Source organism: Staurois parvus, unplaced genomic scaffold, assembly GCF_062004578.1.
Source record: "Staurois parvus isolate SC_StPar_1 unplaced genomic scaffold, SC_StPar_1.0 ptg000704l, whole genome shotgun sequence".
In the NCBI taxonomy this organism is placed as follows: Eukaryota; Metazoa; Chordata; class Amphibia; order Anura; family Ranidae; genus Staurois; species Staurois parvus.
In genome coordinates this window covers 5466133-5493442 of record NW_028318500.1, presented here as the reverse complement: position 1 = coordinate 5493442, position 27310 = coordinate 5466133, and the positions used below count along the sequence as shown (strand labels likewise).

General features: G+C 41.5%; 1 protein-coding gene across 1 annotated transcript in view; it reads left to right on the top strand.

The window, feature by feature from the left end:
- Positions 1–24901, top strand: part of RAB36 (RAB36, member RAS oncogene family) — a 53961-nt gene extending 29060 nt beyond the window's left edge. Inside the window, exons 8-10 of the mRNA XM_089653240.1 lie at positions 22437–22527; positions 22661–22780; positions 23831–24901. Coding sequence (XP_089509366.1) covers positions 22437–22527; positions 22661–22780; positions 23831–23895 — 276 coding nt within the window. The 3' untranslated portion in view covers positions 23896–24901. The remainder of the gene's footprint in view (positions 1–22436; positions 22528–22660; positions 22781–23830) is intronic.
- The last annotated feature ends 2409 nt before the right edge of the window (positions 24902–27310 follow it).

The following is a 27310-nucleotide window of genomic DNA, read 5'->3' as shown; positions in this document are numbered from 1 at the left end:
GAGCCTCCTAGTGGCAGAAATGCAGATTTATCTTATCTGAGAACTGTTCGGTGTGCAGTGTTACCTGAATTGTATTTCAGGATTTGCTTGTCTTCAGCTGAAATAACTTTACATAAAGTCTCAGAAATTTTTAATTAAAGTGTTAAAAAACCCACAACAGTATAATCAGTCTGTATATGCAGTAAAGCATGCTTGTTATACTCACTGTGGAACCTAAGGGGTTAATCCTCTACATTGTGTAAAAAGGATGTTCAATCCTGTCTTCTCTTATCCTCCCCTTCTTCTACTGTCCCCAATTCATCTGCTGATGGAACAGAGCCTTGTGGGCAAGCTGCATATGGTCAGTTTGGTGTGTGGCTAGAGAGTTTTTTTTTGCTTGGGAGAGTGCATGTGATCAGCACAGGGTCAATCAGGGCTGTCCAGACAGAGGGTCAGGGGTTATGTAGCCTCATAGGACAATCAGGGGAGAATGATACAAGCTTTAACCAGTGCTCTGCTGGACACTGAAAGAAGTTACAAGACTGCTATAACTGCTGCTGAGAAAAGGTATTTAGCAGTTTACATTTACTAAAATAATTGCATTTCCATGTTGTGTGTACTGTGGGAAACCAAATATATTTGAATGCAGGGTCCTGGGTTTAGTGACACCTTAAGGTCTTCATGTTATATTCAGTACATAGTGAAGCATTTTTCTTGAGCTTTTCAGGTGGATTTTTTAACGCAAAACGTTTTTAACGCAAAAACGCTTCAAAAACTCGTCCATGTGAAAGTAGAGTAACACTGTACAGACTAAATGTGTAGGGAATCCTGGCCAGACCTCCTCCTTTGTATTACCCTCCCAAATTCATAGGATTAAAACTTTAAAACAAGTAAGAAGAGACTCTGGTTGATTGATGATACCTCAGCAGTACTGCTAATGTTTGTGTATTTTTGTGTACAGATTAGAGATGGAAAGGCCTGGAAAAAAAAAGTAAAAAATTGAAAAAAAGGTTTTTTTTTACAAAACCATTTATGGTTTTTTTTTCCGGAAAAAAATGGAAAAGAAAAAAAAAAAGAAGTGTGGAATATGTTCTTTTAAAATGATAAATATTATAGCTATGACATGGTATTCAAACTACAGTATTTCACAGAAGTGAGTCCACCCCTCACATTTTTGTAAATATTTTATTATATCTTCATGTGACAACACTGAAGAAATGACACTTTGCTACAATGTAAAGTAGTGAGTGTACAGCTTGTATAACAGTGTAAATGTGCTGTCCCCTCAAAATAACTCAACACACAGCCAGTAGCCTCCCTGGCAGTATTCCCGAGTGTAGCTCAGGGTAAAGTTTCAGTGCCACAAGCGGTAACCCCGAGCTACACTCGGGCTTACCATGCGGCGTTGCTCCGGCTTCTGTTCTTCACTTACCTTATCCTGCGCTCCCGCGATGTCCCTCCTGCAGTGTCTCCGGCAATGTAATCCGGCGGATGCCGGCATCTGTCATCTGGGTTCCGTCCCCTGCGAGCGTCGGGACGTACGGGGAACGGAATGGCAGGAAATTTGAAACCGACAAAAAAAGTGACACTCACTAAATACACTAAAATCACATAGTAAAACATTACTGTATCAAACCATTTCACATACATTTTGTCCCGAGTGCTTTGTCCTGTGCCCTGCCTGCATTTTTACTGTTCTTTCTGCCTGGAAACTGAGAAACGTCCATGGCGTCCAAAAAGCTTCCCTTTTAGGTCAAAAGCGGTTTTAGACCAGCTAGAGAACAGCGATAGTAAATCAGAACCATTTGCAGAATTGAGTGATAATGATTTGTGGGGAAATTCGTCATCAGACACTAAAAACGATTTTGCGACTTTGCTCAATGATATGCGAACTTGGCGCTATATTTCAAATTTCAGTGTTTTTGGTTTGATTATATTATTTAATTACATTTATTATTATTATATTATTATTTTTTATGATTATTTATTAAATTATAATTTATGATTTCGTGTTTCAAATGTTATCATACCCGGGATGTTTACTAGACTTGTTCAGACAGATTTCAGTGAGTTATTCCTAAGAATTACAGGCCTACAATAAAAAAAAATACATATTTCCATGCAAAAAATTTTACCACTTTGAGCACAGAAATATGGACATAATCAGACCGCTAGGGAGGTTAATGTCTAAACAGCTGGCAAAAAATGGAGTATACCCCTAAGTGAAAATGTCCAAATTGGGCCAAAAGTGTCAATATCTTGTGTGGCCACCATTATTTTCCAGCACTGCCTTAACCCTCTTGGACGGAGGGGGAGATTTAGACCCTGTTCACACTTGAGCATTTTTCAGCTCCCTGCTCAACAAATAAAATCCCATTATTTCCAATGCCGCCTGTTCACACTTCAGCGTTCTGTCACCTGTAGCAAAATGCCTGTCGCTCAAAAAAGTACTTGCTCTACTTTTCAGGCAGATCTGAGCATTTTCTCCCCATAGACTTGAATGGGAAACACCTGAATAGTTGAAATGAGCATTTTTTCAAGTGTTTTTTCAGGCGTTTTCAGTTCAAACAGCAGCTATTTCTATTGGCCACAGCAAAAATGCCTAAATGAAAACTCCCTGAAAAACACCTATAATATTTGCAAATCTGCTCAGAAAAACACTCAAAGACGCCTGAAATAAACGCTCAAGATTAGTGTGAATGGAGCCTACGGCTGGCCATAGATTATGCAATTTTCTTGAGATTTTTGGATTAGATTTACCAAAAACCATATAACATGAGGTCAAACCTAACAACACTTTCAATTGTATCCAATTAGCCAGGCTCTTGCACTACATAGCTGAAGGTAAATCTAAAGGAAATTGGGCAGAAATTGGACAGAAAATTGTATAGTGTATGGCCAGACTAAGGCTGGCCATACACTATACAACTTTTTTACGATTTTCTGTCCAATTTTGGCCCAATTTCCTTTAGATTTACCTTCAACTATTGCAGGCCATACATGGGTCGAATGTCGAATGATTTTTAGTCCGAAAATCGAAAACGTTTGCTCGGTAATCCGATGGTGCCATCAATGATTTCAAAAATCAACCGACCAAGTCATAACATTCACCCCATATAACAGGCGAAACGTCTGTTCCTTCCAGGTCATGGCTCATGTGCATATTCTTTTCGGAAAAACGATCGTACGATTTGACCATCGAGTGGAAAATTGGTAGATTTTCAAAAATTTCCCAAGATGCCCGATCACTGAAAAGGGGACAAACCACGAAAAATTGGTCGAATTTCGACCCATGTATGGCCAGCTTAAGTAGTACAAGGGCCTGCCTGATTGGATACAACTGAAAGTGTTGTTAGATTTGACCTCATATTATATGGTTTTTAGTAAATCTAAAGCAAAATTCTCAAGAAAATGTTATCATGTATGGCCAGCCTTACTAAAACTGGAGCACTCAGAATCTGGTGCAGCTGTGCATGGTAGCCAATCAGCTTCTAACTTCAGCTTGTTCAATTAAGCTTTGACAATAAACCCTGGAAGCTGATTGGTTTCTGTGCAGAGCTGCACCACATTTTACACCATGCAGTTTTAGTAGATAATCCCCAGAGTGTTGTAGGCACCTACTATCTGTTCCTCACCAGACTCTCAAGAAAAAAGAAGTGATCCGCAACTGTGCACAAAGGGCTAGGTTCACACCTATGCAGTGTGCGTTTGACCCGTTTCTGCATTGCATTTTGCATTTTTTTTCTTTTTTTTTTCTTGTTGCTAGGCAGATTTAAAACACAAAACGCAGCAAGATGTAGTGTGTACATGCTTTCTGCAGCGTTTCCATTGAAGTCTATAGAACTAAAAACACAACTTTTTGCGTTAAAAAAAGTCCCTGACCCTTTCCAGAAAACGCACCGGGTGAAAACGCAGAGATGTTAACGTGTTCCATAGGAAATCATGGTAAATGGACTGTAGTGCACTTCTGCAAAACATAAAACGCCGCAGAAAACGCTTAGGTGTGAACCTAGGGTAATGCTAAGTTCACACCTATGCAGGTTGTGTTTGATCCGTTTCTGCAGTGCTTTTTGCTACTCATTTTGCATTTTTGCACATGCGTTTTTGCGTTGCGTTTTGCATTTTTTTTCTTGTTGCTAGGCAGATTTAAAATGCGAAATGCAGCAAAAATACACTACATGCTTTTCTGCAGCATTTCCATTAAAATCTATAGAACTAAAAACGCAACTTTTTGCTTTCAAAAAAGTCCCTGACCCTTTCCAGAAAATGCACCGGGTGAAAACGCGGAGATGTGAACCTGTCCAATAGGAAATCATGTTAAATGGACTGTAGTGCGTTTCTGCAAAACACAAAACGCTGCGGAAAACGCTTAGGTGTGAACCTAGGGTAAGGCTAAGTTCACACCTATGCAGGTTGTGTTTGATCCGTTTCTGCAGTGCTTTTTGTTATTATTATTATACAGGATTTATATCGCGCCAACAGTTTGCTCAGTGCTTTACATTATAAAGGGAGACAATACAGTTCAATACAAGAGGGTTAGGAGGGCCTGATCCTTGGAGCTTACAATCTAGGAGGGAGGGGCTAGTGGTACAAAAGGTAGTAACTGTGGGGGATGGACTGGTAGGAAGAGTAGAAGATTCCATTATTAGCTGAGGGCAGGATAGGCTTCCCTGAAGAGATAGGTTTTCAGAGATCGCCTAAAAGTGAGCAGAGTAGGCGATAGTCTGATAAATTGGGGTAGAGAGTTCCAGAGGATGGGAGAGGCTCTGGAGAAGTCCTGGAGACGAGCATGGGAGGAGGAGACAAGGGAGCTAGAGAGCCGGAGGTCTTGTGAGGAGTGGAGAGGATGGTTTGGGTGATATTCGTTTTGTGTTTTACATTTTTTTTTTAATCTTGTTGCTAGGCCGTTTTTGTCGCGTTTTTGATCCGTTTTGCTTTTTTTTCTTGTTGCTAGGCAGATTAAACCGCAAAACGCAGCAAAATGCACTACATACTTTTGTGCAGTGTTTCCATTGAAGTCTATAGTACAAAAAACACAACTTTTTGCGTTTAAAAAAGTCCCTGACTCTTTCCAAAAACGCATCGAGTGAAAATGCAGAGATGTGAACCTGTCCCATAGGAAATCATGTTAAATGGACTGTACTGCATTTCTGCAAAACACTGTGGAAAACGCTTAGGTGTGAATCTAGGGTAACATATAGTTTTGAAAAATAAAGTACTGTTGCAGCCCCGGGAACACATAGACATGTCTGTTACCAAGCTGGAAGCACTGTGCAGTTCTATGTGTGGAGGATTCTAGGGAAAAGCTCTTCTTTCTAGACATGTTCTGCCGTAGGTTTGCAGAGGAACTAGGTAGCAATCTGCTTCTTTTAATTATTAATCTGCCTTAGTCAATAAAGGCTTGTCGCTAGAGGCTTCCGTTCTGCCTAGCAGCTACCTTGGCCAAAGAAAACCGTTCAGTTATGCAATAATTAGATATGCACTGGGAAATATCCATGTTCAAGCTTTCAAGCGCCACTCACAAGAAACAAATCTGAACACAGTTACATGTAGAACATGCATAGTTTGTAGACAATGTACAGAAATGATACAATCGATTAATATCAAATACACAAGAGACACTAGAGATACCTCCTTTTTTAGAGTGCCCCCACTAGGATGAAGGAGCATAGGGGGTCACCTTTGGGCAGCAGCATTGTTATTCTGAGGGGAGTGGTAGATAGATTAGCAGATTTAAATACACTAACAAATTGAAGTCAAACTCCAGCTCACACTGCAGTTACAGTAACAGTTTTTTTGCTTTTCATTTTGGGATAAGGGATAAGTTTTCCATGATTAACCCCTTCACGCCTAAGGGTAAAACAAATCTAAATGCCTAAGCACAATTCTGCAACGATGACATGTGTTAGTAAAACCGTACATATCATCACAACTACTGTGTACATCCAGGTGGATTATACCTTGATTTTTTCAGGACAAATTGGGCTTTCATTTGGTGGTAAATGGTATTTAGCTGTGTGTTTCTTGTTCCGACCATAACCTACCTCCATAGAACAACCCAAAATAAATTCTCCAGCTCTTGACGATCGCAGCGATACCATATGTGTGTATGTTATTTATTATTTGTACCCGCAGTACAGCCCAGAAACAATAGTGCACATTTTGTTTTTGTCTTTTTTACCTAAAACACACTGACACTGACATTAACCCTAACTGACACGGATACCAATTTTTTTTTTAATCCTGACCTTTGCCCTTGACCTTTGACCCTGACCCAAACACTCACCCTGGCACTGAACTAGATCAAACCTTGATCTAGGTATTTTTCTTTATTTTTTAATATTCATTTATCTTTTTTTTTTTTTTTTTTTTTTTTTTACAAACATTTTTTTTTTCTCTCTATGCCAGGAGTTCGAGAGATACAATGTATCTCTCTCCTCCATTCATAGAGAGAGACAAAACAAGGGGGCTGGGCTGCACAGTGACTGATCACTGTGATAGCCAATCAGAGGCTATCACAGCAATCACGTAACCCGGAATCGGGTGTCCCAGGTCCCGATCATTAGAACGGGACCCGGGGCTCTCAGTGACACCGCAGTCTCTGTGCTGGGAGCACAAAGACAGGTACGCAAATATGTGGCCCCACGAAAAAAAAGCCCTGTTCCATGATTTGTGTGCCATCGGCATCAAGGGGTTAAATAAAAGCTGACCATTGTAAGTACCCATGTCACTGGTAAATGGTTTGTTTCAACACTCAAACCGATACTTTTGTAGGAGAGCTTGTTTTGGTAAAAAACAACAGACTTACTGACCAGATCACCAGATGAAAATAAAAGGAAAAAAAGCTAATAGAAAAAAACTAATGCACCCATCACATCTAAGAATTGGTAAGCTGCAATATAATACATGTTTGCTTTTGGGGCTTTTACTGCTTTAAAGGGTAACTCCACTTTTGTGGAAAAAAAATTAGCAAAAAAAAAAAATTATAATAAAAAAATGAACAAAAAAACAAATAATAATATAACACGCACAATTTCGACTCAAGTCATATTGTAATTGAACGTTATTAAAATTTACCTTTCCTTTTCAATCTGCAGCCCCTGTCATTTTCTGTAAATTGCAATGCAATATGGCTACCTGGAGGTGTTCTGTACACAGAGTGTGTACAGAACGCCCCCTGAAAACGTAATTTCCTGCTTGTGTGATTGGCTCACTGATTTTCCCAGAAGTCTGCACTAAGACACAAGTCAAATTTGTAGCATCTCCTGCAACAAAAATGTAATTTTTGGCCAAATACTCCCTATGGAAAAATCACATCTAAAGGGATGCAGACCTGCAATTTTCCTCATTAGAGCCCTGCAGGTGCAACAGCTGATTGATAATTAATCAGTCCCTCCCATACAGATTCACTCTGCACATGGACTTTTTAAACGGGGCCGGTTCATGGACCTGTTGGGGGGTCATGAATAGTTTGAAAAAATATGAACAAATTCCTATGCATACCGCACATAACTTATTTGTAGTGCAAAAAAACAGGAAAAAACAATACAATATTTAAAATGCACTGTACTCTGTAACGCACTGGACACCGCAATGCACTGTACTCTGTAACGCACTGGACACCGCAATGCACTGTACACTGTAACGCACTGGACACCGCAATGCACTGTACTCTGTAACGCACTGGACACCGCAATGCACTGTACTCTGTAACACACTGGACACCGCAATGCACTGTACTCTGTAACACACTGGACACCGCAATGCACTGTACTCTGTAACGCACTGGACACCGCAATGCACTGTACACTGTAACGCACTGGACACCGCAATGCACTGTACTCTGTAACGCACTGGACACCGCAATGCACTGTACTCTGTAACACACTGGACACCGCAATGCACTGTACTCTGTAACACACTGGACACCGCAATGCACTGTACTCTGTAACACACTGGACACCGCAATGCACTGTACTCTGTAACACACTGGACACCGCAATGCACTGTACTCTGTAACGCACTGGACACCGCAATGCACTGTACTCTGTAACGCACTGGACACAGCAATGCACTGTACTCTGTAACGCACTGGACACAGCAATGCACTGTACTCTCCAACGCACTGGACACCGCAATGCACTGTAACGCACTGGACACAGCAATGCACTGTACTCTGTAACGCACTGGACACCGCAATGCACTGTACTCTGTAACGCACTGGACACCGCAATGCACTGTACTCTGTAACGCACTGGACACAGCAATACACTGTACTCTGTAACGCACTGGACACTGCAATGCACTGTACACTGTAACGCACTGGACACTGCAATGCACTGTACTCTGTAACGCACTGGACACCGCAATGCACTGTACTCTGTAACGCACTGGACACTGCAATGCACTGTACTCTGTAACGCACTGGACACCGCAATGCACTGTACTCTGTAACGCACTGGACACTGCAATGCACTGTACTCTGTAACGCACTGGACACCGCAATGCACTGTACTCTGTAACGCACTGGACACCGCAATGCACTGTACTCTGTAACGCACTGGACACCGCAATGCACTGTACACTGTAACGCACTGGACACTGCAATGCACTGTACTCTGTAACGCACTGGACACAGCAATGCACTGTACTCTGTAACGCACTGGACACCGCAATGCACTGTACTCTGTAACGCACTGGACACAGCAATGCACTGTACTCTGTAACGCACTGGACACCGCAATGCACTGTACTCTGTAACGCACTGGACACCGCAATGCACTGTACTCTGTAACACACTGGACACCACTATGTACTGTATACTGTAACACACTGGACACCACAATGCACTGTACTCTGTAATGCACTGGACACCGCAATGCACTGTACACTGTAACGCACTGGACACAGCAATGCACTGTACTCTGTAACGCACTGGACACCGCAATGCACTGTACTCTGTAACGCACTGGACACCGCAATGCACTGTACACTGTAACGCACTGGACACCGCAATGCACTGTACTCTGTAACGCACTGGACACAGCAATGCACTGTACTCTGTAACGCACTGGACACTGCAATGCACTGTACACTGTAACGCACTGGACACTGCAATGCACTGTACTCTGTAACGCACTGGACACTGCAATGCACTGTACTCTGTAACGCACTGGACACCGCAATGCACTGTACTCTGTAACGCACTGGACACCGCAATGCACTGTACTCTGTAACGCACTGGACACCGCAATGCACTGTACTCTGTAACGCACTGGACACCGCAATGCACTGTACTCTGTAACACACTGGACACCGCAATGCACTGTACTCTGTAACACACTGGACACCACTATGCACTGTATACTGTAACACACTGGACACCACTATGCACTGTATACTGTAACACACTGGACACCCCAATGCACTGTACTCTGTAATGCACTGGACACCGCAATGCACTGTACACTGTAACGCACTGGACACAGCAATCCACTGTACTCTGTAACGCACTGGACACCGCAATGCACTGTACTCTGTAACGCACTGGACACCACTATGCACTGTATACTGTAACACACTGGACACCCCAATGCACTGTACTCTGTAACGCACTGGACACTGCAATGCACTGTACACTGTAACGCACTGGACACTGCAATGCACTGTACTCTGTAACGCACTGGACACTGCAATGCACTGTACTCTGTAACGCACTGGACACCGCAATGCACTGTACTCTGTAACGCACTGGACACCGCAATGCACTGTACTCTGTAACGCACTGGACACCGCAATGCACTGTACTCTGTAACGCACTGGACACCGCAATGCACTGTACTCTGTAACACACTGGACACCGCAATGCACTGTACTCTGTAACACACTGGACACCACTATGCACTGTATACTGTAACACACTGGACACCACTATGCACTGTATACTGTAACACACTGGACACCCCAATGCACTGTACTCTGTAATGCACTGGACACCGCAATGCACTGTACACTGTAACGCACTGGACACAGCAATCCACTGTACTCTGTAACGCACTGGACACCGCAATGCACTGTACTCTGTAACACACTGGACACCGCAATGCACTGTACTCTGTAACACACTGGACACCACTATGCACTGTATACTGTAACACACTGGACACCACTATGCACTGTATACTGTAACACACTGGACACCCCAATGCACTGTACTCTGTAATGCACTGGACACCGCAATGCACTGTACACTGTAACGCACTGGACACAGCAATCCACTGTACTCTGTAACGCACTGGACACCGCAATGCACTGTACTCTGTAACGCACTGGACACCGCAATGCACTGTACACTGTAACGCACTGGACACCGCAATGCACTGTACACTGTAATGCACTGGACACCGCAATGCACTGTACACTGTAACACACTGGACACCGCAATGCACTTTACTCTGTAATGCACTGGACACCGCAATGCACTGTACATTGAAATGCAGTGGACACCACAATGTGTAAAATTCTTGCAATGTACATAGATCTCCTAGAGGGGAATGTTTTTTTCTCAGCAAAAGTGGAGTTACTCTTTAAAGTGTTACTAAACCCAGGACTCTGCATTCACTATATCTGGTCTCCCACAGTGCACACAACATGGAAATGCAATTATTTTAGTAAATATAAACTGCTAAATACCTTTTCTCATCAGCAGTTAGAGCAGTCTTGTGACTTCTATCAGTGATCAGCAGAGCACTGGTTAAAGCTTGTAGGAGGAGTTTTCTTTCTGCTCTAGGAGGATGCAGGACCCATGGCCTCTGTCTGGACAGTGCTGATTGGCCCTGTACTGATCACATGCACTCTCCCAAGAAAAAAAAACTTATCTTGCAATACACACTAAACTGAGCATGTGCAGAATGGCTACCCAGTCAGTTTTATCAGGAGATTAGACACGGACATTTGAACAAGACGAGGAGCAGAGAAGACAGGATCAAACTGACTTTTTACACCATGCAGAGGATTAACCCCTTAGGTTCCACAGTGAGTATAACAAGCATGCTTTACTGCATATACAGACTGATTTTACTGTTGTGGGTTTAGTAACACTTTAAATGTGGAATTATATTTTCCTAACAAAATCCTATATTTTAAAAACAAGGTGTTTAACATCTTGAATCATTATCTTACCATTGTGTCAAAAGGCACACTTTCCTGCATTCTGCAGTAAACATATCAGAAAATCACTGTTAATGCCAGCAGAAGCTAGTAATATTTTAGGAGGAAATGTGAACATATCATTGATAATTGACCTTTCCATCCAAAATATGGCAAAAAATCAATAATATGACACACAAATGTTAAATTCAGCAGTCCCAAGCTATAAAACCTTGAGTTGGAGAGAAAGTCAAGTTGATAGATTAGTCAATATCATATGTGAATGAAAATACTGCAGACTGAGAACTGACAGTCCTGTGAGTCCCTTTTGAAAATATAAACCGAGATTTTCTAGACTGCACAGCCTGCAGACTTTGCTGTTCTTGCAAGTCTGAGGTCTTGGAACTGGAGTTGGTCTGGATAAACATACGCAGTCCGTTCTATGAAACCACCCTGGCAGACGTTTTCATGTCAAGATTTGTTTTTCATACTGGAGGTAACTTGTATAAGAAGCTTTGAATATCATGGTTATAAACTGAAAAATCCAGTACAAAATGTATTCAATTTTAGTTGCAAAGACATGTATACTCACGGCCCGTAAAAGACAAAATAAATTTCAAATGAAAATAATTATCCACTGAAAAATCCAGTACAAAATGTATTCAATTTTAGTTACAAAGACATGCATACTCATGGCCTGTAAAAGACAAAATAAATTTCAAATGAAAATAGTTGCACCACTTAGTATATCCCTCTTGTTCGATAAATCAAAGGGACAACATGCATCATATACTGGATCGTGCACAGTATGCCCCACAACACTTACATGAAATGTCACACTTTGATGAAACCCTTGTTTGATTGAAATAGTATGAAATTCAACTAACAATATGAAGTGAGAAAAGTTCTCTATATGCAGCATCAAGAAACATTCACAAAAAATAGATGATGTGGTCTTCACCACCTATTTGAGTACTCATCAATTCTTAGCAGTCGTAATCCTCAAGGGTACTGCTGGCATATATTCTGATTTAAAAGTCACCATCCTATATGAATGATTTTCAGGAACACATGACTACTAGTTACATTAATGATGATTAAGCACGAGATTGTGTGAAACGCGTTGACAGGTCCTGTATTCATGTTCTGGTGTTTTGTGTGTCCTATGGATTAATAAATACACGCTATATTCATCTATCCTCCGGTGTTCGGCTGACCCTTCTTCCTATTGCATGACTACTAGTTACATAGTTAGTCTGGCTGAAAAAAGACAAAAGTTCATCCAGTTCAACCATAAAAATAAAATGATAATCCTATACCCACCGTTGATCCAGAGGAAAGCAAAAAAGGCAATACATAATAATCTAAACATGGCTTCAATGGACAAATTCCCATTGTAAGGTTATATGTGTGGAGGATACAGATACTATTGGCTTAAAGTGTTACTAAACCCAGGACTCTGCATTCACTATATCTTGTCTCCCACAGTACACAGAACATGAAAATGCAATTATTTTAGTAAATATAAACTGCTAAATACCTTTTCTCATCAGCAGCTAGAGCAGTTTTGTGGCTTCTATCAGTGTCCAGCAGAGCACATGTTAAAGCTTGCTGGAGGAGTTTTAATTTTGCTCTAGGAGGATGCAGAACCCCTGATCTCTGTCTTGACACTGCTGATTGGCCCTGTGCTGATCACATGCACCCTCCCAAGAAAAAAAAACCTCTCTAGCAATACACACCAAACTGAACATGTGCAGAATGACTCCGCATGATGTGTATTATAAGGAGATAAGAGGGGGACACTGGAAGAAGGAGAGGATCAGAGAAGACAGGATCAAACAGCCTTTTTACACAATGCAGAGGATGAACCCCTTAGGTTCCACAGTGAGTATAACAAGCATGCTTTACTGCATATACAGACTGATTTTACTGTTGTGGGTTTTGTAACACTTTAATTAAAGATTTCTGAGACTTTATGTAAAGTTCTTTCAGCTGAAGACAAGCAAATCCTGAAATACAATTCAAGTAACACTGCACACTGAGCAGTTCTTCAAGCATGCATTACTGTATACACAGACTGACTTCACTGTTGTGGGTTTAGTAACACTTTAAGCCTAGTACACATGATGAGAATATTGTACGTTTTTTTTAGCATGCTAATCTTATATCGAAAATGAATAGGTTACTAAAGGTACGAAAATTCTCGTAAAACAGAATACAACTGGAGAAGTGATGTAATGTGTTTTTTACTTTCGTTGCTGAGCATGTGCTGTCTTAGTCACTCAATTTTTTATGGACAAATACTGTACTGAATAAACTAAAATTGTTCGTTCTGTTATTGTATAAGAAAAATTTTCCTGCTTGTCCCTTTGGATATTTTCACATGAACTGTCTTGATCGGCTCTGAAAGCTGAGCATTAATGATCAGATTATTGGACAATCACTCTGAAAGCAGTGGTATTCGCCCAGTAGTCTCATTGTGTGTACTAGGCATAAAGATGGTCATAGATGGGATGCGATCAGTGACTTATGGCGGGACTGCGGGACTACGGCGGACATTCTGACACTGGGGGGGAACTGACTTGGGGTCACTGACATCCCCAGTGACACCAATACAGTGATCAGTGCAAAAAAAAAACCACTGACACTGTACTAATGACACTGGGGAGGAAGGGGTTAACTTTATTATTCACTGAAGGGGTTAACTGTGTGAGGGGAGTGTTTTAGTAAGGGGCGGGGGTGTGTACTGCACAGAGACACACTGATCCGGACAGATAAACTCTTCTGTCCCGATCAGCTTGTCAGGAGCTGTCAGGGAACTGACAGAAAGCACAGCTACTGCAGCTGTGCTCTCTGTCAGTGATTGCCGCTAATCGCCGGGACACAGCCGGTAACGACCGGCTGTGACCCGGCGACTGACATCCGCGGCCGTGATTGGCAGGACAGGTAGGGCGGCGGCGCGCCTCGCGCACGCCCCCTACCTGTTTTGAAAACACACGTTTTAAAACGTGGCTTTGCCCAGCCGTGCCGCCCTGCCGCCCTGCCGCCGTGCCGCCGTATTTCTACAGTGGCTGGGCGGCATGTGGTTAATGTAGCATGCAGATGAAGCTAGCTATACACTGATAAAAACTTGGCTGGTTCAGCAGGGACTGTGTCTGCTCAACAAAAGTCAATCACTTGAAAGATGTCTGTCGAAGGGACAGAACACTTTTGTCGATCAGTGGCTGCAGCTGCTGATCGGTTTATTGACTGCAGCTAGTCCTGCTGTCAGAATACAATGTCTCAGCTAGGAGGATTCCTCCATCCACCTCATTTGTGTGGATGGAAGAATCTGTTTTTTGTTCAGCCCACTGATTGAACAAAATCAAACTACCCTTGTATCACCAGTTTAAGCCCTCGTGTACACGGGACGTTTTGATAACGCTGGTAACGTTAGCTGTGTAAAGTCATGTTTTTGCATTAGCATTTAGCGGCATTTTGCCATGATTAGCGGCGTTTTCCTGTATTTTTCCGCATTTGTGTTTTTTTTACAAACAAAAAAATTTGGGGGTGACAAAAAAAGGCCCAAAATGCCGGTTTGTGGTGTTTTACCATGTTTTTCAGTGTTTTCCAGTGTTAGAGTGTTTTTACAGCTACAAAACTCCTCTAGAAACTCACTAGTCCTGGGTTTTCTTTCCAGCCTAAAAACCTTCCAGCCAAAAAACATTGATTACAGTCTATGTGTGCATGGACACGTAGGATAACATGCTGGGGGGTTTACTAGGTGTAGAAAAAGACTCAAAAGCCAAAAACAGCAGCTGTAAAAACGTCCAGTGTGCAATGAGGACTAAGACTTGTGGAACACTCAATAAGGAGCTCACAGAGAGCAGGACATATGTATAACAAACTCAGCCCCTTGAAACAGCTCATGTATAGTAGTCTCATCCAAAGTATAGGAGCCGGACATATACTGTAGGATGTGAGCTGTGTATGTGGTGTATACCCTTATAACTGACCAGAATTCAAATAGGAGGTCAAGACAACAAAATCTATTTATTCTGCATGTTTCTTGATCCGCAAAAGGAGAACTTATCTGTTTTGCATTGTCAGTTCCATATCAAACTATGTGGATCCAACAAGGTTTTTGTCAAGTTCTGAAATTTCATTTATCCTTTAAGTGGGGCACCCACAATTTAGAATAATTGTTTATTAGTGTTGTGGCAACACAGTGAAAATGTACATACTGCATTGTCAATCATTGGTCATTATAAGGCAAAAACAATCATAGACCATATCAAAATAAAACAAGTTGCATCCAACAATAGCTTGACAAGGTTACATAGTTACATAGTTAGTCTGGCTAAAAAAAGACAAAAGTCCATCCAGTTCAACCATTAACAAAAAAAAAAAAAGGTATAATCCTACACCCACAGTTGATCCAGAGGAAGGAAGGCAAAAAAAAAACAGCAAAGCATGAACCAATTTGCTCCTGCAGGGGAAAAACATTCCTTCCTGATCCCCCAAGAGGCAAGCAGATATTCCCTGGATCAACTTTACCTATAAATGTTAGTTTCCAGTTATATTCTGTGTATCCAAGAAATAATTCAGGCCTTTTTCAAAGCAATTCATTTACATACAGATTTTTCCAAGCCCATAGACTTTACCTTACACATTAGCCGTGTGTGGGGAACTGTGTCAAACGCTTTTTCAAAATTCAAGCATACCACGTCCACTGCCACCCCTCTGTCCAAGTATACTACGTCCACCTCCACCCCTCTGTCCAAGTATACTACGTCCACCTCCACCCCTCTGTCCAAGTATACCACGTCCACCTCCACCCCTCTGTCCAAGGTTTTGCTCACCTCCTCATAAAAAGAAATCAGATTTGTTTGACAACTTCTGTCTTTCATGAATCCATGCTGTCTGTTGCTTCAAATATTTTTTTCCAGCAAGAACTCATCTATGTGGTCTTTTATTAAACTCTCCAGTATCTTCCCAACTATAGACGTTTAAACTAACAGGTCTATAATTACTTGGTAAAGATTTTGACCCCTTTTTAAATATTGGCACCACTTTGCCTTACACCAATCCAGTGGTACTATGCTAGTCATTAAAGAGTCCCTAAAATGAGAAACAATGGCTTTGAAATGACAGAGCTCAATTCTTTAAGGACCCGTGGGTGTATGCCATCCGGTCCAGGTGCTTTATTCTGTCTAATATATAGGTTATAGTAACAAACTCTTGGACAATCGGCGCTGGCCTTCTCTCAATCAGCAACTAGGTAGGATGAAACATCAATCAAAGAGAGCAGGAGTGGGTGTAGGTCCAGTCCCCCATTAGTATCGGGGCTCCCACAAATAATATGTGATACATATTGTTCTTTTGATTTATCAGGCTGTTTTCATTTTAATTGTTTTTAAGAGTTGATCTTGTGCAGGCTTAGGATGAACTAATATGATACATCTTGTACTGGATTTTTCAAATTATGACTGTCACCCCTAAAGCTTTTTCTGCAATTGCTTCATGTATGAATAGAGTAAAGGTAAAGTGAAGAGGTTTAATTTACTAAAAGCAAAAAAAGCTATTTTCTTTGCAGGGGAACTTTCACTTTGCAAGGGAATTTTCCCTAAGCTCAGCAAATGGGGTAAAAAAAAATCACTTTGCAAAGAATATGCAACCACGTGCCAGGAAAATAAAAAGAAATGATTTTTGCTTGCACATGATTCAGTGATGGAAGTCACCACATTCACTAAGCTATTCCTTTTGCAAAGTTAAAAATTACATTACAAGGTGAACAGCATATTTGTCTTATAAATTATTCTCAAGGTATTAGTGCAGTCTATAACTATTCATTTTTGTGTATTTTGTAAAGCCATACATTTCCCTCTCCTTATAGTGTGTTTTGTTAGGTCATATATTTACCTCCTCTTTTAAAATTAGAATTTTTTTCAGTGCTATCTGTCAGCATGATGTCAACAGGCATTTATTTACTGGGTGCCACATAAGCCCATATCTCCTGAATCTGGTGCAAAGATACGTGTTCTGTTGAGGGATTCCAAAACAATGGGACATTATAACCAATTATTACAGTGTTTCTTGAATTGTTCCTTTGTTTCTCATTTTTGTAGCAATGTAAATATAAAATATACCACATACAACCATTGTATGATTTACTGTAATAGAATAAAAGTTCCTCAATCATTAGGGCCATTTAAAATAGAGTTCTGTCTACTCGATTTCATAAAATCCATAGCATTCGTGACAGCATTAGTACAATTCCTCTGGGCCATTTGGGGCCTGATTTGTGCGCAGTACACTTTTTTTGTAAATAGATGGCGCTGTTGTTTATAAGAGTCTTGGGGGGTTTACAGTACTACTAAACTATATCCCACTTTAGTATCGAATTTTGTCTCTGAATGTGATTTCTGCTTAAATCTTTTTTTTTAAAGGGGTTTACAGAATTGGCCACTGGTGTGAAGTACAGCATTTATCTGTGTCAGTGTAGTGGTTTTCAGCTGACTTTTTTTGGAATTATTAAGGTAACACATGCTTCATTAGTAAACTAAAACTAGCAGAATTTTCCGCTCAGTACAAATCTTCAGCTCCATACCATTATTATTCCCCCTATGATTCCTTGGTTGCTGCTCTGAAGGCATGTTAGCCCATATCTGGTGAAAATGTCTTGTAGTTTAACATTTTTGGATACAAATTTATTATTTATTTATTTCAGGTACTTATATAGCGCCATCAATTTACGCAGCACTTTACATATATATTGTACATTCACATCAGTCCCTAACCCTCAAGGAGCGTACAATCTAAGGTCCCTAACTTGCATTCATTCATTCATACACATACTAGGGCCAATTTAGACAGGAGCCAACTCGCCTACCAGCATGTCTTTTGGAGTCTGGGAGGAAACCGGAGTACCCAGAGGAAACCCACGCAGGCACAGGGAGAACATGCAAACTCCAGGCAGGTGGTGCTGTGGTTGGGATTCGAACCAATGACCCTAGTACTGCCAGGCGGAAGTGCTAACCATTTAGCCACTGTGCTGCCCGTTTATCAATTCCTATACACAATGACTGAGGTATCCTATCACATAGACCCATATTATTATAATTATTATACAGGATTTATATAGCACCAACAGTTTGCATACGAGTTCTTAGTGAATAGAAGACAGGTTGGCTGTAGTACAATCCAGTTCCGGCTTGTCACATATATTCTTACGGCAGCGACAAGTGTAATAGGTCGGGCCTGGCAAACTTCTGTCCTCCTAGTTGTTGAAGTTTAACATAAAATATACGAAACAATGCCCTTTAAAATACTTTCAGCAATCCAGAATGACTCCTTGCCCAAATTTAAAAAAAAAAATGTCCATGGGTTTGCTGATTACCTGCCCCCCAATTTTCACATTGACTTCTTGACGGTGTAACCTATAGAGATTGGACACTACATAGCTATGAAAACTGCACATTTCTGAGTCACCCTGCCCTTATCTTGGGGTCGCCTCTGTCTGGGCCCTTGCAGAGCAGCCCCTGCATACCCAATGCCTCTGCTTTTCCCCATAACCTATGTGCACATATCTAGATTCATACGCCCCATCCCCCTCCCTGTAAGTGTACAATCCAAACGCACACGTTCTTGCGTGAAAAATGGCTGTGTGTATAAGTGGGTGCTGCAGCGACCGTGGCTGGAACCGAACAGAATCAGCAAGGGAAAATGTCACCAGCACACCAAGGATCACCAATATGAGGTCAAAAGTTTTAGTGAACGATCACATAGTTACAGCAAGGCAACGTTTCGGAGTCTCGCAGGACCCCTTCATCAGGCATGGTCACATGTCTGATGAAGGGGTCCTGCGAGACTCCGAAATGTTGCCTTGCTGTAACTATGTGATCATTCATTAAAACTTTAAGCCCCATATTGGTGATCCTCGGTGTGCTGGTGACATTTTCCCTTGCCCATCCCCTTCCCTCACACTTCACTTTCCTAGTTTTAGCTTACCACAAATGTGCCAGTTATTTTTTTCTAGTTATAGCATTATCCTTGCTATTACTTTTCAGGCACAAAAATCAAATTCTACATGATTGTAATACGATTTATACTGGGCCAGCATGATAACTGTAACATTTTTCTCCTTTGTTTTTCACCATTGTACTGTTACGATATGTTGTAAGACTCAATAAAAACCTATTAAGCAAATAGAAAAAAAAAATACCGGTAGCTGTCTTCACAGCCCGAGCATCTTTATCCACTTGTCGACTGCCCACCTGCAGTGTATGGATGGGCAGCCGCTGTAGGCAAAGCAACTTACAATGCTACCTACTTCCAGGTTTAGGGTGTGAGCATGCATGCCCCCACCCGGCTCCTGCTGTGATTGTACACAGCGGGAGCCTTTCATCAAGTCCTGACCTATGTTTAATGGCCATGACCTGTTGATCAGTTGTGTACAGCCCAGAGCTCTGTGTCAGTAATGTTCACTGGTCACTGTATTAATGTCACTGGTGAAGTCAGTTGTCAGATTGCCCGCCGCACTATTGAAGTCCCATTATAAGTCTCTGATCACCGCCATTAGTAGTATATAAAATAAATACAAATTCCATTATATATATCATAGTTTGTAGGCGCTATAACTTTCACGCAAACTAATCAATATACAGTTATTGGGATCAAAAAGATGTAGCAGAATACAGTTAGGCCAAAATTTATGACGAAATTTGATTTTCAAAATGTTTTCATTGGATATGTTTTATAGCAGAAAATAAAAAATATTGTGGTTTTTTTTTTCATTTCAAAATTTTCGGTTATATCGATTTTTTTTTTGTTTTATATTGCAAAAAATAAAACAAAATAGTGGTGATTAAATACCACCAAAAGAAAGCTCTATTTGTGTGCAAAAAATGCTATCAATTTATTTTGGGTACAGTGTTGCATGACCATGCAATTACCAGTTAAAGTATTCAATAGTAAAAAATGGCCTGGTCATGAAGAGGGTAAAATCTTCCAGAGCTGAAGTGGCTTTTCAGACTAATTCAAGAAAAGCATCCTTTGATCCATGTAAAATATAAGATCCTGTATCTTGCCATTTCAGATTTACTTTTTAATTTCTGTATTTCTGAGCTTCTGTTGTGAAATTTGAAAATGAAATGCTCCACAGTACCTGCAGCTACATAGAGCAGTGAGGGTTTCTTTAAAGCTCTTTTACTACTTGTTAAGAGTATGTAAATAATCGAATGTCCATAGTCTGAGCACAGGTGTACCTTAAAGCGGAGTTCCAGTGAAAATAAAAAAAAATAAAAGTCAGCAGCTACAAAAGCTGTAGCTGTTGACTTTTAAAAAATGGACACTTACCTGTCCCTCAATCCCGCGATGTGTCCCCGCAGCCCATTTCACTGGCTGTCCGGTGTTCATGGCGCCGGCATCTTCAGTGTGGGCACCTGACTGTGACAGCTTGCGGCTTTACAGCTGGGTGCACACTGCGCATGCGCGAGAAGCGCTGCACATTGTGAATGGTCCCATAGTCTTCTGGGTTATGTCACATGTCCCAGAAGACTAAAGGGAAAGAGGGGAGGAGAACAACTTCTGCTTCCAATTCCCTAGGCGACTACAGCGGAAGTGGGAGCGGGTACCTGTCTATTTCGGGTGCCTGCTCCCCAAAAGTGCCAATCCTTAACGGGGAGCAGGAGACCAGTCCTTAAAGTGGAACTTCCCCTTTTGGGTGCAGCTCTGCTTTAAAGAATTCAGCAGAAGTGGTCTAGGTTGCCTAAAGCAACAAAGCAGATTTCAGCTTTTACATGTTTTACTGTAGATTAGATATTGTAAGCAAATAATATATTATGATGGGTAATTAAAATGTGTTTTTGGAATAATGTACATGTACATATATTAATGCTCCTCAACAGTGTGAGTCTAGAGTAAATGTCCACATTCTAAGCACATGTGCATTCTAAATAGCTCCTCAATGATTCAAGTTTAATATCATTATTCGATCAGTTTCTGTTTTGTAGCTGCCTATTCCTGCCTGTTTCTTGGGTGATTTCCCTGATCCAGCAGGACATTGGGCCCCCAAGAATTCCAGCACTGATCACTTAGGGCATTGGTTCTCAACCTTCCTAATGCCGCAACCCTTTAATACAGTTCCTCATGTTGTGGTGACCCCCAACCATAAAATTATTTACCCAGTAATTATAATTCATGAAGTGTCGTTTTACCTCCAATACTGCTGCTTTCAACACAGTAGCTGCTTTCAACACAGTAGCTGCTTTCTACAAAGTAGCTGCTTTCTACACAATAGCTGCTTTCAACACAGCAGCTGTTTTCTGCACAGTAGCTGCTTTCTACACAGTAGCTGCTTTCAACACAGCAGCTGCTTTCTGCACAGTAGCTGCTTTCAACAGAGTAGCTGCTTTCAACACAGCAGCTGCTTTCTGCACAGTAGCTGCTGTTTACACATCGGAAATATATTTCCGATAGTCTTAGGTGACCCCTGTGAAAGGGTCGTTCGACCCCCAAAGGGGTCACGACCCACAGGTTGAGAACCACTGACTTAGGGGATTCCTGCGTGGCCACCCAGCCTGGCCTAACAAGTATGCCCAGGAGTCCTCTTATACCTGTTACAGGCTTAGCTGGCAATGAACAAATGAACAGCTGTGACCCCAATATAGAGGGCTGTTTTTTAGGGCAGGTCCCCATATAGGTTAGAGGAAGAAGCAGTTCATGCACAAAGGCTGTTTTTGAGGATTTACTAAAATAATAGAAGCAAGGTGCAGGTAATGGGTGGTGGCACACCCCTTAATGTTCCAGTTTGTAGCAAATTATGAACTATCCATGTAATTCAAAGATAACAGAGTCCAGACAGCAGATAGATGAGAAGTTCATACTTACAGAATGCCCCAGAGTCTGGCACCCCACCAAAGGGAATACGAGTAGTCCAATTGTGTATAATTCCTCCGGCTACCTCCAGCTTCTCCCCTAAGGGGAAGATGCGCGTTATATGCTTTCTTGCCTACATGCTGGTCTACCCACAGGAGAAACCGATTACCATTCTACTTGCGGTAACTACCTGTACAAACCCCAGGAACCTCTCTGCTTTCCTACTATATCCTTACCCATGACCTTCTCCTAGTACGGTGCCTAAGTCAAATCTCACGCAGTCTATTGGGGCATCTAGTAGCCAACCATGGGTGATACCACATGCCCTACCCTACATGCCTATGCTGTATATATGTTTTAGGTCAGTATAACTGGCCATTGACGCCAGAATGTTTTAGGACTGTGCTTGAATGTACATAGATTCATTATCTTCCTTGTTTTCTTTGTTCTAGTCAGAGGCTGAGTGTGAACGGACAGAACGAGATGCTTTGAAATTTGCAGAGGAGATGAATGCGGAATATTGGTCTGTCTCTGCCAAAACGGGTAACTATAACAACTGTCAGAAATCAATAGCAATTCCAATGCATCAAACAGAAAAAAACAACACATACCCAGGGCAAGGAACATCAAAATGACCATGGGAAAAATTGTGTAATTTTTTTGTTTCTTTTTTTAGGTGAGCATGTAAAGGATTTCTTTTTTCGGGTGGCAGCTCTGGCCTTTGAACAGTCCATGAAAAGGGAGCTGGAGAAGAGCAAACATATCACAGCACAGATTGGAGCTGGCAGTCTTATACGTATGTATAACCGGTCCTGCATTTTATACTGTGATTCTGTTTAGGCCAGCATTTTAAATCAGGGGAAAATCAGCATAGTTCATATAGATTCATAGATCTCTTATAGGTTAGAAGAGAAGAATGAGTTATTTGCTTCCCTGTATACTGGGTGCTGATATACGATAATGTCACCTGAGGCTCCCAATGACTCGTTTGCTTCCTTTGCATTACAATATGTTAATACTAAATCAGGACCTTATGGGAGTGAGCCAATCACATGATCAGGAAATGAGATTTCTTGGGGCGTTTTGTACACAAAACGGTACAGAACTCATGTAATATTGCCATGGCAGCAGACAAGCAGCATGTCAATTTTTTTGACATCTACAGAAAATTATAGTTGGCTGTAAATTGAAATGGGAGGATAATTTTTAATAAATGACTTGTATGTCAATTACAGTATATTTAGGGCATATAATATATTTAGAAGTGGAATTTTCTTCAGTATTGTTATATCTGCCAAGGTGCATTTTTAACTTCCATTTATTATATTATCCCTTATAAATTGCCAGAAAATGTGTTGCTAAACTGTGATACACAATTGAGCTTCAACCTATGGGGATCATTCATATTAATGTATTTGCCATGGAAGCAGACAAGGAACATGTCAATTTTTTTGACATCTACAGAAAATTATAGTTGGCCGTAAATTGAAATGGGAGGATCATTTTTAATAAATGACTTGCATGTCAATTACAGTATATTTAAGGGCATATAATATATTTCAAAGTGGAATTTTCTTCAATACTGTTATACCTGCCAAGGTGCATTTTTAACTTCCATTTATTATATTATCTCTTATAAATAGCCAGAAAATGTGTTGCTCAGCTGTGATACACAAGTGAGCTTTGACGTATGGGGATCATTCATATTAATGTATTTGCCTGCGTCTGGGCTGCCCATAGTTGGGGTCATTAATGCATCTTATTATTCATGTTCTGTTAGGTTACTTCTGTAACAAAGATACAGGCTGAGCAGAGTTGACATATCTCTTTTTTTACCCCTTTCTAGAACTTGAAGGAAATTCACCTGAGAAAAGGGAAAATGATTCCCAGCCTAACGTGAACTGTTGTTAGATTATGACTGCCTAAAGAGCTCACCACTTAATACTGTGCAGCTCTTATTGCCACCGGCCGTGTCCAGGCAGCACAGCAAACCACATGAGTTTCCTCTAAATTGTGACCAAACAATGAAGCTCAAATCCCTTCTTGGGCTTTTATAGACAACGACAAAACATCTCGAAGCCTGCACTACATTAAGATTTAAGATTTGTCTAGCCTGCAGCACAGCATTAATGTGCTCATTGCATCAGGGCCGCTCACCACCATCCCTGGCCAATTTCTGCATCAGCAAGCACAAATGTATAATCTTATATTATGCAGCTTAGATAAAAAAAAGGGGGCAATAAATAAAAATATAACTGGTGTCTAAAAAAAAATGCCAAAACCTACCATTTATTGTCTTACATGCATTTTGGAATTGTATGTAGCTGTTCTCATTTCTAAAAATAATAATTATGACATGAAAAGGTAACTGTTATTATGGTAAGGTCTGAATTTCTGCATTTCCAACGAACGGTGGCATAGGATGGCGGGGCTGCAGGCAGGCACACAGCCACCTATGCATTAGTGTTCATTTACTAAAAGAGTAGAGCATGTTCACTTTACAAAGGGAATTTTCACTTAGCTGAGTGAATAAGGTGAAGCTTTGCTGACCTCAATAATCCAATTATGTGTAAGCAAAAATCCTTTTTTATTTTTTTCCTGCACGTGATTGGCCATTCTTTCCAATTCTTTCCAAAGTGAATTTTTACCATATTTACAAAGCTAAGCGAACAATCCCTAAGTAAATTTTTCTTGCAATTTCTCCTTCAGTAAATCACCCCCATTATGTTGCAGACTGTCAGTAGACATTTTTGTGAGTAAAAAGTATTCCAGTTTCCACAGCTATTAGATTTTTGTTGATTGAATAGTGATATGTGTACTTACAGTACACTTAAAGTGTATGTTCACCTAGCACGTCATATTCCTGATGTGTCTGTTGTACCACGTACTTGTATTAAAAAGTATCCTGTTCTCTTTGTATTGCTTCCTTTGTGTGAAATACTTGGTGTTCCTGCCAGTCTCCCTGCTTTCCTGTGTCAAACTGCCCACACTAGGCATAGAAGCACATTTCCCAGCATTGTCATTTATCTGGCTAGCTGACTGGATCCCTTAGAAAAAAAGGTATTTTATATATATATATACAATATACTATTGCCAAAAGTATTGGGACGCCTGCCTTTACAGACACATGAACTTTAATGGCATCCCAGTCTTAGTTCCGTAGGGTTCAATATTGAGTTGGCCCACCCTTTGCAGCTATAACAGCTTCAACTCTTCTGGGAAGTCTGTCCACAAGGTTCAGGAGTGTGTCTATGGGAATGTTTGACCATTCTTCCATAAGCACATTTGTGAGGTCAGACACTGATGTCAGACAAGAAGTCCTGGCTCACAGTCTCCGCTCTAATCCACCCCAAAGGTGTTCTGTCGAACTGAGGTGCAGGCCAGTCAAGTTCCTCCACCCCAAACTCACTCATCCATGTCTTTATGGATCTTGCTTTGTGCACTGGTGCGCAGTCATGTTGGAACAGAAAGGGGCCATCCCCAAACTGTTCCCACAAAGTAGGGAGCATGAAATTGTCCAAAATGTCTTGGTATGCTGATGCCTTAAGAGTTCCCTTCACTGGAACTAAGAGGCCAAGCCCAACCCCTGAATAACAACCCCACACCATAATCCCCCTCCACCAAACTTTACACCAGGGGCGGACTGACCATTTGGAAACTCGGGCACTGCCCGAGGGCCCAGGGTCATTAGGGGGCCCCATGAGATGCCCCTGGTACCTTTTTCATAGGCTTTTTTGAGTTTGGGCAAGGACACAAGGGCCCCATGATCCCCTATTGCCCGGAGGCCCAATGAGTTGTCAGTCCGCCCCTGCTTTACACTTGGCACAATGCAGTCAGGCAAGTACCATTCACCTGGCAACTGCCAAACCCAGACACATCCATCAGATTGCCAGACAGAGAAGCATGATTTGTCACTCCAGAGAACACATCTCCACTGCTCTAGATTCCAGTGGCGGCGTGCTTTACACCACTGAATCCAACGCTTTGCATTGCACTTGGTAATGTAAGGCTTGGATGCAGCTGCTCGGCCATGGAAACCCATTCCATGAAGCTCTCTACACACTGTTGTTGTGCCAATCTAAAGGCCCCACAAAGTTTGGAGGTCTTTAGCTATTGACTCTGCAGACAGTGGGCGACTTCTGCGCACTGTGCGCTTCAGCATGCGCTGACCCCACTTTTTGCTGCTTTTTCCAGTTGCTTCCACTTTGTTATAATACCACTAACATTTGACCACAGAATATTTAGTAGCAAGGAAATTTCACAGATGGACTTATTACACAGGTGACAGCCTATCACGGTACCACGCTTGAATTCACTGAACTCCTGAGAGTGACCCATTCTTTCACAAATGTTTGTAGAAGCAGTCTGCATGCCTAGGTGCTTGATTTTATACACCTGTGGCCATGGAAGTGATTGGAACACCTGAATCCAATGATTTGGAGGAGTGTCCCAATAGTTTTGGCAATATAGTGTGTGTTTGTGTGTGTGTGTGTGTGTGTGTGTATATATATATATATATATATACACACACTCACCCACACAGAAAAATGTTTACCTTGCACTTCTATTTTATGGAATTTGGAATTGGTTGTTTTACAAGGTGAGGGTTCACATATACTTTAAGCTGAACGAAAGAAATATGTCAATTCCCTGATTCAAACTAAACAGAGTGGATGGAAGAATCTTTCCTGGTGGCTATTGTATTTTGAAAGTCAGCACTTGTGGTTGCCTGATCAGATGCATCCCAACATGCCAATAATTTTCTGCCCAGCACTTTCAATTATCATGTCAAAGGATGTTGAAGAAGAGGATGCCAATACGGCCACCATTTTCTCTGGTTTACCAGGAACTGGCCAAAATTCATGTAGTGTATGGCTAGCTACAGGCGGCACAGTGGCTTAGTGTTTAGCACGTCTGCCATGCAGTAAATGGGTCATGGGTTCAATTCCCAACCATGGCACCTCCTGTATGGAGTTTGCATGTTCTCCCTGTGCTTGCGTGTGTTTCCTCCCACACTCCAAAGACATGCTGGTAGGTTAATTGGCTCCTGTCTAAATTGTCCTAGTTTCATCCCTGGCCATGTGGGATCTCCTGCATGGTAGGGGTTGGGGAAAGACCTGGCAACCTACCCTGTAAAATAATTGCTAAGAAAATTCATGGAAAAGTCGCTTACGAGTGACGGTCCATGCAATCGCCAAGGGTCGGATATGACTGAATGGATAGATAGATGGCTAGCTATAAGCCAGCCATACATGGATCAAAATTCTGCCGGTTCAGCAGGGACCGGCCAAGATTTGATCCATGTATGGGAAGGCTGATTGTACCT